Source organism: Dama dama, chromosome 20, assembly GCF_033118175.1.
Source record: "Dama dama isolate Ldn47 chromosome 20, ASM3311817v1, whole genome shotgun sequence".
Classification (NCBI taxonomy): domain Eukaryota; kingdom Metazoa; phylum Chordata; class Mammalia; order Artiodactyla; family Cervidae; genus Dama; species Dama dama.
In genome coordinates, this window is record NC_083700.1 from 3,624,428 (window position 1) to 3,638,269 (window position 13,842).

A 13,842-nucleotide genomic window follows, 5' to 3' on the forward strand; every position below is an offset into this window, starting at 1 on the left:
AATATATGAAGTAACATGTGTGAAAGCAGCTAGTGGAGTGACTGTCAGGAGATAAACTTTAAAAATGTTTAAGAAAGCTACTTAAGACATGAAAAGAAAATTCTCCTTTTCCCTTTCAAATTTTAATTAAAACCAAAGAGGTTTCATTTGAGCACTAAGTGAATAAAAGAGAGGAGAGAAAGGCTGTTGAGAAAGACTGAAAAATGGAAACACGTCTGACCCCACTGGGGGCTCAGGGCTAACGGCTCAGTCAGCAGGAAAGCACTCAGCCAAGAACTCAGCTGCTTGGTAACCACTAAAGCAGAGGCTCCAGCTGAGTCAGGCTCTCAGGCACCCAGGTGACCAGCTGACTGAAAAACATGCAATTTTAATTTACCAACATCTGTGGTGAGGGGAACTGATATTCCAGGCCACAACCCTTTCCCTGAAAGAGCAAATCTCATCTTTTAAAGCTAAAGATAGAAGCAGGATGGCTGGGAGGGTCTGAAAATGTCTAATTAGAAGACTCTAGATAATAATCAAACTCAGTTACTACCCCAATATTTTACAAGAGTGGTTCTCAAGGAGGGGTGATTTTGCCTCCACTTCCACTTCAAGGGATATCTGGCAATTTCTGGAGACGTCTTTGGTTGTCACATCTCAGGGGATGCTACTGTCATCTAAGGCCAAGGATGCTGCTAAACATCCCATAATGCACCGGGAAGCCTCCTGCTCACCCCCAACAAAGCATTATCCAGCCCAATATGTCAGTGGTGTTGAGGTTAAGAAAGCCTGTTCTATAGGAGTAATTGGTTTCATTCTACTTGTTCCTATGTACACTAAACGAACAGATCAAGAAAAATAAAATGATTCCCTCCATAAACAAATTTACATACATGCTCCAAGAAGACAAGAGACAGAAGCTATGCTGAGAATAAGGCTGACTTGATAACTTCTGTCACAAGATAACTAATGATTACTAAGCTAATTGGTTTTACCCTTTGTTATTTCTTTTACCCATTATCTTCATTCCAGTTCAGTTCAGTCGCTCAGTTGTGTCCGACTCTTTGCAACCCCATGAACCTCAGCATGCCAGGCCTCCCTGTCCATCACCAACTACCGGAGTTCACCCAAGCCCATGTCCATTGAGTTGGTGATGCCATCCAACCATCTCATCCTCTGTTGACCCCTTCTCCTGCCCTCAATCCTTCCCAGCATCAGGGTCTTATCAAATGAGTCAGCTCTTCCCATCAGGTGGCCAAAGTATTGGAGTTTCAGTTTCAGCATCAGTCCTACCAATGAACACCCAGGACTGATCTCCTTTAGGATGGACTGGTTGGATCTCCTTGCAGTCCAAGGGACTCTCAAAAGTCTTCTCCAACATCACAGTTCAAAAGCATCAATTCTTTGGTGCTCAGCTTTCTTTCTAGTCCAACTCTCACATCCATACATGACCACTGGAAAAACCACAGCATTGACTACTTTGTTGACAAAGTAATGTCTCTGCTTTTCAACATGCTATCTAGGTTGGTCATAACTTTCCTTCCAAGGAGTAAGTGTCTTTTAATTTCATGGCTGCAATCACCATCTGCAGATTCGGGAGCCAGAAAAATAAAGTCAGCCACTGTTTCCACTGTTTCCCCATCTATTTGCCATGAAGTGATAGAACTGGATGCCATGATCTTAGTTTTCTGAATGTTGAGCTTTAAGCCAACTTTTTCACTCATCTCTTTCACCTCCATCAAGAGGCTCTTTAGTTCTTCACTTTCTGCCATAAAGGTAGTGTCATCTGCATACCTGAGGTTATTGATATTTCTCCCGGCAATCTTGATTCCAGCCTGTGCTTCCTCCAGCCCAGCATTTCTCATGATGTACTCTCCATATAAGTTAAATAAGCAGGGTGACAAAATACAGCCTTGACATACTCCTTTTCCTATTTGGAACCAGTCTGTTGTTCCATGTCCAGTTCTAACTGTTGCTTCCTGACCTGCATACAGGTTTCTCAAGAGGCAGGTCAGGTGGTCTGGTATTCCCATCTCTTTCAGAATTTCCCACAGTTTATTGTGATTCACAGAAAGGCTTTGGCATAGTCAATAAAGCAGAAATAGATGTTTTTCTGGAACTCTCTTGCTTTTTCAATGATCCATCAGATGTTGGCAATTTGATCTCTGGTTCCTCTGCCTTTTCAAAAACCAGCTCGAACATCTGGAAGTTCACGGTTCACGTATTGCTGAAGCCTGGCTTGGAGAATTTTGAGCATTACTTTACTAGCGTGTGAGATGAGTGCAACTGTGCGGTAGTTTGAATATTCTTTGGCATTGCCTTTCTTTGGGATTGGAATGAAAACTGACCTTTTCCAGTCCTGTGGCCACTGCTGAGTTTTCCCAATTTGCTGGCGTGTTGAATGCAGCACCTTCACAGCATCAACTTTTAGGATTTGAAATAGCTCAACTGGAATTCCATCACCTCTGCTAGCTTTGTTCATAGTGATGCTTCCTAAGGCCCACTTGACTTCCCATTCCAGGATGTCTGGCTCTAGGTGAGTGATCATACCATCGTGATTATCCAGGTCATGAAGATCTTAAAGCCCAGCAAACTAAACTCATAATGCTAAAACTGAGATTTCGGCTTAAAATGGTATTCCTCTTAATATACTTTTCTGATGACCATATCTGAGACAGATGCCAGAATACAAAGCCCTGAGGAGCAGGGGAGGCCCCTTCCCTTACCGCACTGCTACTTGTTCCGAGACACTTCTAACTTCCCCCTTCTCATTCTTCCCTCAGCTACCTCAAAAAAATATTTACTGCATATCTAAAGAGCTAAGCTCTACTTTGCAGCTGGACATAGCACCGAGCAACATGCCAAAACCTCTCCTCTCCTGGAGCTTACATTAAGGGAACAGGGGGCTCAGACAGCAAACAAATACATAATCAATAGTAGAAATTCCCAGTTATAATGTTAATAAATACTAAGGATGTAATGTCCAACACAGTAAGTATAATTAACATGGCCATATGTTATATATGAAAATTGTCAAGAGTAAATTCTGAGTTCTCAGCACAAGGAAAAAAATTGTTCTATTTCTTTAATTTTGAATCTGTATGAGATGATGGACATTCACTAAACTTATTGTGATAATCATTTCATGATTCATGCAAGTCAAATCATTATGCTGTACACCTTAAACTCATACTGTGCTGTATGTCAATTATATCTCAATCAATCTGGAAAAATATGAAAAGAAAAAAAATAACTTGATAAAAAACAAAAATATAAAAAAATACACAAAATAATTCCTAAGAGTGGTGGGTGCTATAAGGATAAGTAAAATGGAGTAATGGTGGGTGAGCTGGGAGTGAGGAGTCAGCAAAGTCTCTCCAAAGAGCTAAGGATTTGAGCAGAGACCAAAAAATGATACAAGGGAATTTCTGGCCACGGGAAGAGCCCTTGCAAAGGCCCTGAGCTAGAATGAGCTTGGGATGCTTGAGGAATAGCAAGGAAGCTGGAGAAGAGTGAGGAAAGAGGCAGACTGTAGAAACAGCAAGGGGCCAGATCACACAGGGCACCGTGGGTCGTGGTAAGGAGTGTGGATGAGATTCCATGTGGGAATAGAGGCCCCTGGAATGATGCGTCTGACTCATGTTTTAGAAGGGTTATTCTGCTGCTAGGTGAAGAATGGACTGTAGGGCCCATGCATGGAGGCAGAGACACCAGTTTGAAGCTGCTGCTATATCCCCAGTAAGAGATAAAGGCTTGGACCAAGGTTGTGGTAACAGGTGTCAAGAAGGGATCAGGTTCACTCATCTCCGACACTTGAGAGCTGAAAGCAGCTTTGGAAGTAACTCATTCTAATGTGTTATTTTATAGATGATGGACTGGAGGGCCCAAAGAGGTGAAGGGAGTTTTTCATAGTCATATACCTAATTGTTGACAAACCCAAGTTTCCTGAATACATCTCTGCCCTTACCTGGCCATCCCAGAATACATGTAGGAACAGGAACCTCTAGAATGCAATCCCAAGTCTAAAATAAATGACTATCCTTGCTGAGGGCAAAGATATGAATCAAAAATGAATCCAATGGGCCCTTCCTTGTGGTCTCTCCATCATCTGACACCTTCGACAATTTTCATTTTTCTCCTGAGACTTTTCCTTCGTCTCCCTTGTTCCAGCTCCCTTCTGCCTCTCCCCATTCAGTTTCCTACCAGTTTTACATCTACCTGGAATCATTTTGCACTCTAAGTGTTACAGTTTCCCAAGATATTGTCTGGGAGGCACTACTTCTTCCTTCCTCATCTACAAAGGAAATTAACTCTTTACTTCTCTTTAATCTCTTCCACTTGCTCTGCAGTTGCCCCTGAGTTTCTTGTGAAGAGTCATCCTTCTCCTCCCCTGAGTTCATGTGACTTCATGGATGTGACACCACTGAAGCCTTACCAAGAGCATCTTCCAACTCCCTCTGATCCAATCAGATTCTGAGACATAAAGGGATTGTTGCTGGGAGAAACACAACTTCCCCCTCTACTGGATTTGAATCTGCAACTTCCCCTAGCCACCATGAGGGGAGAGCATGAGTCAGGGAAGTTAAGAAAAAAAGTCCTGATGAATCATTTGAACTCTGATCCATGCATAAAGCCAAATACACGCTACAGATTTTTAGTGACATGAGCCAGTAACTTTCTTTTTTGCTTTTGCCAATTTGAACTGGATTTTCTACCACTTTCAAAAGGAAAAGTCCTGTTTGATAGCTCATCTCTCCCTCTCCCTCTCTGTGTATGTTCCCTCTCTGTACTCACCAAAACAAGGCTGACTCCAAAATCTCCATCTATAGCCTAGACAACTCTTGGGGGCTCCAGATTCATTTCTACCCAGAAGATGTTCTCTCCCACATGTCACACCCAGGTACCTCAGAATTCATCAACTCTGCTTCTATCATCTCAATAAGCTGTACTTCATGTTTTTCTCTACTCTAGAAAAAAACATCACCACCCACCAGAATCACTCAGGACAGAAATCTAGGACATCCTAGATCACTCTTGTCAGATAATCCCAATGGCCATGATTGACACTTTCTATGTGACCTTGGGCAGATTAATGGATATATCTGGGCTTTGGATATCCATACTGAATGGCTAAGATTCAATGAGAGAATGTATGTAAAGCAATTAATGCTGGTGGGCTCCATTCCTTATAGACATTTAGTGTACCACTGACTCCTAACTCAAAACTTCATCTGCACTGGCATTACCACAGGTCAGAGCCTCATCATCTTTTCCCTGAATGACAACCAGATGTTTCTATCTCACCTTCTTGTCTTTAACCTCACCCCTACTCCAATTTGTCCTCCCCACTGCTGCAAGGCTGAACACCGCTACGCAAACCTGGTCGTGATATACCATCCTCTGGCATCTGCAGAATGTTTTCACTTACAGGAACCGACACTTCAGCTACACTGAACAAATCACGCTTCTCAAAGCACGCACTGCTCTCTCCAATGCCACGACTTTGCACATGACAATGGTCCCCTTGTCTAGAATGCCCTTTCTCTCTCCCAACTGGAGAAGAGCTCATCCTTAAGATTTGGTTAAGAAAAAAAAAAGTCACAATAAAAGTGAAAGGAAATAGACAAGCTACATTAGCTAGAGGCTCACCAGCAAACCTGGACCTTCAACCTTGATCTCAAATTCAAACTTTGACCTCCCTGGTGTCAGAAAGGAAAGACACTGAAAAAAAGTAAAAGATACAATAATTTTCAATAATTTTAGATGAAAAATGCAAACAAAAATGGAGAGGAAAGAGAGAATTTAGGAAAAAACTAATTTTCAGATAGGAGAAGGCTTCCTAAATGACAGAAAACTTGAAGCCAGAGAGAAAAGTCTTACAGACTTAACCACATAAACAGTGGAGAAGCAAATGACAACCCACTCCAGTATTCTTGCCTGAAAAATCCCATGGACAGAGGAGCCTGGTGGCACAAACAGTCAGACACGACTGAGCAACCAACATTAACTCATGCTGCTGCTGCTGCTGCTAAGTCACTTCAGTCGTGTCTGACTCTGTGCGACCCCACAGACGGCAGCCCACAAGGCTCCCCCGTCCCTGGAATTCTCCAGGCAAGAACACTGGAGTGGGTTGCCATTTCCTTCTCCAATGCATGAAAGTGAAAAGTGAAAGTGAAGTTGCTTAGTCATGTCCGACTCTTAGGGACCCCATGGGCTGCAGCCTACCAGGCTCCTCCGTCCATGGGATTTTCCAGAAGAGTACTGGAGTGGGGTGCCATTGCCTTCTCCGAACACTAACTCATAAACATCAAACAACCAAAGGTACAATAAGCAAATCTGGGAAGACAAAAAAGCCAAGATACTTAATTTATTAACAAGAAAAGAATTAGCATTTAAAAAGACCCTCACAAATTGATGAAATCACCAACAATTCAGTGGAAAAATTGTTAAGGAATCTGAAGAAGTATAAATCCATTAGTGTACTTTTTAAGAGCAGAGTCAGAAGAATCTGCCAGCGTTTAAAACGCATACAACTTTGATACGGAACGGTCTCCACGATATATGCTAAATTCTTAACATTCTATAAGCAAAATGGGGTATTTAGATGCTACTATAATAATTTCTTTAGAGGAAGAAAATTGAAAATACAATTGAATATTTTATTTACCTATAAATGCATAGAAAGTGGCAAAATTAGTTGTGCCAAAAAACGGAAATAGAGGGATAGAGTAGAAGGGAGGTATTACCATTTATAGCCTTTGAATACTACCTACACCTTATGTACACATCTGTCTCCAAACAAGTAAACCTAAGTAATTAAATAAACTCAATCTCTTTTTCTGAATAATCCCCAGATCCCAATAAACAAAAGGAATTCTGCTTAGATAAATGTTTAAAACATACATTTCCTTTGACCCACCAACTTCACTCCTAAGAATAACTTTTATCCAGAAATACTCTACACACACAGAGACTTAGGTATAAGCATGTTCACTATCAGCTCAGTCACTCAGTCGTGTCGGATTCTATGTGACCCCATGGACTGCAGCACGCCAGGCTTCCCTGTCCATCACCAACTCTCGGAGTTTGCTCAAACTCATGTCCATCGAGACAGTGATGCCATCCAACCATCTCACCCTGTGTCACCCTCTTCTCCTCCTACCTTCAATCTTTCCCAGCCTCAGGACTTTTCAAATGAGTCAGCTCTTCGCATCAGGTGGCCAAAGTATTAGAGTTTCAGCTTCAACATCAGTCCTTCCAATGAATATTCAGGACTGATTTCCTTTAGGATGGACTGGTTGGATCTCCTTGCAGTCCAAAGGACTCTCAAGAGTCTTCTAGAGCACCAGTTCAAAAGCATCAGTTCTTCAGCACTCAGCTTTATTTATAGTCTAACTCTCACATCCATACATGACTACTTGAAAAACTATAGCTTTGACTAGACAGACCTCTGTTGGCAAAGTAATGTCTCTGCATTTTAATATACTGTCTAGGTTGGTTACAGCTTTTCTTCCAAGTAGTGACAGTCTTTTAATTTCATGGCTGCAGTCACCATCTGCAGTGATTTTGGAGTCCCCCAAAATAAAGTCTCTCACTGTTTCCTTTGTTTTCCCATCTATTTGCCATGAAGTGATGGGACCAGATGCCATGATCTTAGTTTTCTGAATGCTGAGTTTTAAGCCAACTTTTTTACTCTCCTCTTTCACTTTCATCAAGAGGCTCTTTAGTTCTTCTTCACTTTCTGCCATAAGGGTGGTGTCACCTGCATATCTGAGGTTATTGATATTTCTCCTGGCAGACTTGATTCCAGCCTGTGCTTCCTCCAGCCCAGCGTTTCTCATGATGTACTCTCCATATAACTTAAATAAGCAGGGTAACAATATACAGACTTGATGTACTCAAAAATTTCCTGATTTGGAACCAGTCTGTTGTTTCATGTCCAATTCTAACTGTTGCTTCTTGACCTATATACAGATTTCTCAGGAGGCAGGTCAGGTGGTCTGGTATTCTCATCTCTTTAAGAATTTTCCAAAAAAAAAAAATTAAATTAAATTAAAAAAAAAAAAAAGAATTTTCCACAGTTTGTCATGACCCACAGTCAAAGGCTTTTGCATAGTCAATAAAACAAAAGTAGATGCTTTTCTGGAATTCTCTTGCTTTTTCTATGATCCAAAGGATGTTGGATTGTTAAGTCAAAAAATTAAGTCATGGAGCATATAATTATATATGATCCCCATTTATGTAGTTTTAAAAGCATATCCAATATACTCAGGTGGGTCCTAAAGTTGGAAATGCAAATAGTACTTTATCATATTTTATAATATAATATCAATAAACTATATATTATGCATTCATATTCACCTCTGTTTCTAGATTTGTTAAACTGGCTAACAAAAACTAGTTGGAAGTATTCTCTTGGTGCAGGACTAGAATCACAGAGGAGATCAGTACTAATACTGGCTGAATGAACGAAGTATTGAGTCATAAAGTCAATCCTTACTCCAAACTCCAGGTAGCACTACCTCCAACTTTGTTGATGTTTGTTGCTCTCAAAGAAAAACAGCAAGAAAACATCACTTCTGCCCTCCAGTTATGCTTTATTGCATCGCAGAATGACAGCAAGTACTTCCTAAGGTTGCAAGCTGGCAGGCTACAATGAGCCTACACACATGATTTGGTTGCCCAGCATACTTTGAAAACTGTTTTGAATTAGTTGCCAGTTTTAAAAACAGGGAGCTTTCTTCCTTAAAAATTTGCAACTTTCCACCGCACCCCCCTCCCCAATTCAGATTAAGCAAAGTGCCAGAACCTTGTCACACCGGCTGCTATCTCTTTACAGAAGGTATGTTCTACGCACAGTCCCCGCATAGCCATTCTACACTCAGGCTTCCTGACTGGTCCCAGCAGAGTTTACATCACAGAACTGTACCTCCTTTGGGTGGCATTTAGATCAGTTCCAGTTCACCCCATTCTGTCTTTCATAGAACCCAAGCAAACGAACTCAACCCTCTGATCACATGGCCAGGCCTCATTTCTGACCCCCCCTGCACAGGGCTGCAACACAAAGAAAATGATTTGACTACTTTAGGCTTGGACTTAGTTTCTAAATGCCAAGCAGGCCTCCTTGTGAAAAGTTCCTATTCTTCCCATCAAGGTGGCGGAGTTGGAGGGCAAGGAAAATCCTGAGATCAAGGACCCACATGTGTTGCAGCCCATGTGAAAAGTACTGGCAAGTCAAAAGACCTGAATATATCTTGGCTCCTTACTTGCTGAGCAGAGTACTTTTCTCAACTCTGTTCCTCACCTGTAAAAGCTGCTAATAACACTTCAGAGGGCTGTTACATGAATGAAATTTACAAGTGTGTATTAAAGTGCTTGGAAGCATCTTAGAAGCTAAAATGAGTGTAGACTAAGACAGGAAGAGGGGCACCGTGGAAGAAGTGACTGAAATGGGTGGTAGAATCCCAGTTAAAGAAAGTTGGATGAAGAGCTCCTGTCTGTGCAATCTGAGGTACTTCCCACCACCTCTCTCTGCTGGGGGCCTGGGAAATACCTTTCCTCACCTACCTCAGTGGCCACGAGGGATTATGAGGGAAAGCCATCTAATATTTTTCGATGCAGTAGCTCTCCAAAGCGCTTTCCTGGGTCCAGGTCACAGGTGGAAAAGAGGCTGGGCTGAGTCTGTTGGCTGGATGGGGAGGGGGCACAGTGACGCTCACCCCACCACCACGACGTCGAGCATCCCCTCAAATACTGAACTGGATACATCAAGGAACCAAAGACCTTTCCCTCCAAAACCACACCACCTTCACAGGGAGGAGGTGCTTTCAGGGCTCTTGAAAGTACAGACAAAACGGATGAAAGGTATAGTAAAAAAACAAAACCAGCCTCAAAGATGTGAGATAAACTGATAAGAACGCACCGCTGGGTGGTTAGGAGAGGTCAACCCAGAACACCACAGCTATTCAGTACACGTTCTTATCCCACATGCCTTTGTCAAAAGGTTTGGACCGGGGCTAAGCTCTGGCCCAGGAGGCGGGCCGAGTACCCCCAAGCTAACCGAATGTCCGCTGGCAGACCTGAGGAGCAGAGACGCCGAGCCGGCGCCCAGGTGGGCCGGGCGACTTCTGGGCGCACCTTCCGCCCAGCTCGGGAGACAGCGCCCTAAGCCCCGACTGAGGATGCAGCGCACCTGGTCCTCCCAGATTTCGGCTAAGGCTCGAGGCCGCTCTGCCCCCACATCTGTCCCGGAGGGGACCAGGGGGCACGGGGCCGCAGCGCGGGCCTCGCTTTCCGGGGGTCCGAGAAAGGGGCTTCCGGCAGCGCGGGCGAAGCCAGGCGGGCTGGTGGGATGGGCCTCTCAGAAGCCCCTGGCCGCAGGAGAGGGGCGCGCCCTCAAGATCTTACCACAAAGAGCCCCGGGTCCCCGAAGCAAAGCGGGGTGCGCGGGGAAGATAACTGCCTACCTCGAAGGGGCGCGGAGTAAAAAAAAGCGCCGTGGGGGCGGGGAAGCGTGGGGGACGGGGGCGCGGAGACCCCGCCTGGCTGCACCCCCGCGCCCTCCCGCACGGCACAAAGAACTCGGCGCCGCTCCATCCCTGCCAGCGCCCCACTTCCCGCCCGCGCCCCGGCGGGTACTCACCCAGAGGCCGCCGCCGCGGCAGCTCAGGGCCGGGTCGGCCCGAGCCGCCTCCCCGCCTCCGTCGCCGCCGCGGCAGCAGCTTCCTTCCTCCCCGCCGCGCTCGGGGACCGGAGGTTTCGGGTTTCAGCCCGCGGAACCCCGCTTCGCTCCTCCCGCCGCCCCGCCGCCAGCACGCGTACCCGGCCAGGGCACAGCCCGAGTAACTTCGCGGCGCTCGCGCCGCCCGCCCCTTCTCCGCCGTCCCCAGCCCCTCCGCCCGCGGGCCCCCCGAACCCCCGGCGCCCCGCACGGCCCCGCCCGGGCTCCGCGCGCCGCCGCCCCTCCCCACCCCGGCGCCGCCGCTCCCCACCCCTCACACCCCTTCTTTTGGCGCCCGCCCTCCCTCCCGGCCACTTTTCCATTTCTTCCCACGGTCGGCCTCAGCTGCTGCTCTTTGTCTCGCCCCCACCCTCTCGGCCCGTAAACCTTTGTGGTTCCTCCTCGGGCCTTCCCCGAGTCCCGTTCCTCCGTCCCAGTTCCAGCTGTCGGGACGTCATCTTTGCCATTCTCTGCATTGCACTACTTTCGGATTCTTCCCGTAGGCTCCGCACAGTCCCATTCTCCTCCTCTAGTCTCTCCTCCTGGCATCGCCGTTCCTGCTCACCTTTCATTCATCCAGCCGACGTGGCTGAGCATCTGCCTGCTTCCAGGCACCGTCCCGCGCCTTGGGAATATCACAGTGAATTCACCCGCGAAACCAGCCTTTGTGGATCCCACAGCTCCTGAGAGTGGGAGGGTGAATGTAAACAGATCTTTTCAAGGCTACTCTCTACCTCTGAGCCAAGGCCAGGGAGCAGTAATTACAATACACAGACCAGGGCGCTGCGGGTTCAGGGAACAAAACAGTTCCTTCTCACATGTGGTTTTACCCCTCTTCCTCAGCTCCCATGTTGTGTAGCATCCCTAGCCTCATGCGTTTTCTGTGCAGCAGTCTTAATAAAAGGACGAAAAGTTGAAGCATACAATAAAACTGCTTTAAAAATGAAGGTGGAGAAGGAAGAAAGAAACTAAAGGGAGAGGAAAGGGGTAGCAAATGAATCGGGTAAGAAATTACAAAGCTCAGTTCACCAAACTCCAGCAAAAACGAATGCTATGCCCAGAACAGGATTCAAATAACTCTAAAATCCATGCAGTTTGATAAATGTATTAGTTATTCCCTTGTCTACAAGTTGGCACTGTGGGACCTGCTTCCTTATTAATATTAGGCCGCTGAGTTACCGTTTTAGAATGATAATTTACTATCTAGCACCTGCCAAACTCCCAGCTTGTCTTCAGGGACAAAGGAGATAATAGGGACACGAAAAGTACACGGATGCCTTAATATTCCTATGGGACAGCAGCTTTATTTGGTCAAAAACTGGAAGCTGAAACTCCACACAGAATCTAGGTCACCAGCAAGCCAGATGCTTGAAAAGACCTTAAAGCAGTCTGTTCTTGAGGGTATTTTGGACTTTTATTCTGAAATCCCTGTTTATTTTTTTAATCTGCATTGACCCAGGCACTGGCTAAGCATTGTGACCCTGGGAGAGTCATTTAACCTTCCAGAATCTCAGCTCTCAGCTTATTCATCATATATTAAATAGGCCTACTCACACCTGCCTATTTGTAGAGTTAGAAAGATGAAATGAGATAATGGAAGTAAATCCTCAATGCTATAGAGAGCTAAACCCTTTTGAAAGTTGGCATTCAAGGAAGATCTGGTAATATATGCCATGGACTGGCATGGAGGCAATGAGAATCAAAAACAGTTATGGCTCTTTCAGCTCTGTATCCACCCGTGATGCCAAAGATATCCTTCCCAGACTTACTCTATTTCATTTTGAACTCTTCAACTGAAAACAGTTTTTTTTCTCCTGCTGCTCATTATCAAATATGTTATTTATCACAAAGGCTTTTCCTCCCGTAGCTCATAAACTGAGAACTTACTGTGCATTCAAGAATAGAAGCTGCTAGTGACAAATGCATTTTTTTCAGTTGCTCTCTCAAGGTTTTTTTCCTTCTTCTAAACCTAATATTGAGGTATGAGCAGTACTCAGTCAAACACAGCGAAATGGGAAAAATATTATTCAAGTATATATCACTGTATAGATTACAGTCGTGTGAAAAACATGACATTGATTTTGTGCAAGGATTAATTTTTAAACAAAAGATATATAATAATTTTCTTCTTCCAAATCAGTTTCATAAGTCATTTCATTTGGGGTTCCCCAAAGACTTCTGAATTAAGATGAGAGGCCTCATCCAAGTGAATCTTAAATGCTGGCTGAAGAATCTACCTATGATGACTCATCAGTATTATAAAATTTCCTTTTTTATAGAACTTCACTTATTTTTACTTTTGGCTGTGCTTGGCCTTCATTGTAGTGCACAGATTTCTCTAGTTGCAGTGCACAGGCTTCTCAAGTTGTGACATATGGGCTTAGTTGCCCAGTGGTGTGTGGGATCTCAGCTCCCCACCCAGTGATCGAACATGTGTCCCGTGCATTGGAAGGTGGATGTTTTACCACTGTAGATCCAGGGAAGTCCTTATAATATCTTTTCAAGACAGCACTTTACATAAAGCTAATCAGAACAAAACTGGGAAATATATTGCATGTTCCACGTGGAGTATTGTTCCCTCACTCTTTACACCAAATCCTTTTTACCCTTGACATGTCAGTTTAAGTGTCTTCCCTGACCAATCTAAATAATGTTTTCTAACCTCTGCTCTCTCTCAGAGCCACAATTTAAAATGTATCCCAATTATTATATATATATATTTCTGTTTATTTGTTTATAATATAGCTACACTTATAGACATGAATTCCATGATGTCAGGAGCCCTGTTTTATTTACCACTCTAGGACTAGGGCCTAACCCAATAAAACACTTAAAATATATCAATGAAAAAATAAAAATAAAGTATGCCTTCAGGGGCCTTGGTTCTCAAACTTTGGGATATACAAGGATCCCTCGGCGATTTCTTATACAACACCGAAAGCTCAAGTGACGGAAGTTTGATATGTTGGATTTTTAAAAAATTTAAAAACTTTATGCTTCCTAGAACACCATCAAGAAAACAAAAAGAAAGCTCAAAGAATGGATAAATTATTTTCAAATTATATCTAATAAAGGACATGTATCCAGAATATATAAATAACTTCTACAACTCAATAATAAGATGGTAAACATATCCATTT

At 44.1% G+C, this 13,842-nt stretch overlaps 2 protein-coding genes across 9 annotated transcripts in view; one reads left to right on the top strand and one right to left on the bottom strand.

The window, feature by feature from the left end:
• GPR161 (G protein-coupled receptor 161) overlaps nucleotides 1–11,390 on the bottom strand; it is a 64,400-nt gene extending 53,010 nt beyond the window's left edge. The window contains exons 1-3 of one of the 8 annotated variants that reach the window (XM_061120191.1): nucleotides 10,625–10,677; nucleotides 9,550–9,670; nucleotides 7,145–7,997 (exon numbers count right to left, since the gene is read on the bottom strand). The gene's annotated coding sequence lies outside the window, so the exon portion shown is untranslated. Of the gene's footprint in view, nucleotides 1–7,144; nucleotides 7,998–9,549; nucleotides 9,789–10,624; nucleotides 10,692–11,089; nucleotides 11,147–11,267 lie in introns of those variants that run through there. The other 7 variants (XM_061120195.1, XM_061120200.1, XM_061120194.1 and 4 more) reach the window with 7 other exon arrangements.
• On the top strand, nucleotides 10,164–11,087 carry LOC133041364 (proline-rich protein 36-like). The gene has a single exon (XM_061121910.1). It carries the CDS (start codon nucleotides 10,164–10,166, stop codon nucleotides 11,085–11,087), a length of 924 nt encoding a protein of 307 aa, XP_060977893.1.
• Nucleotides 11,391–13,842: the final 2,452 nt, after the last annotated feature.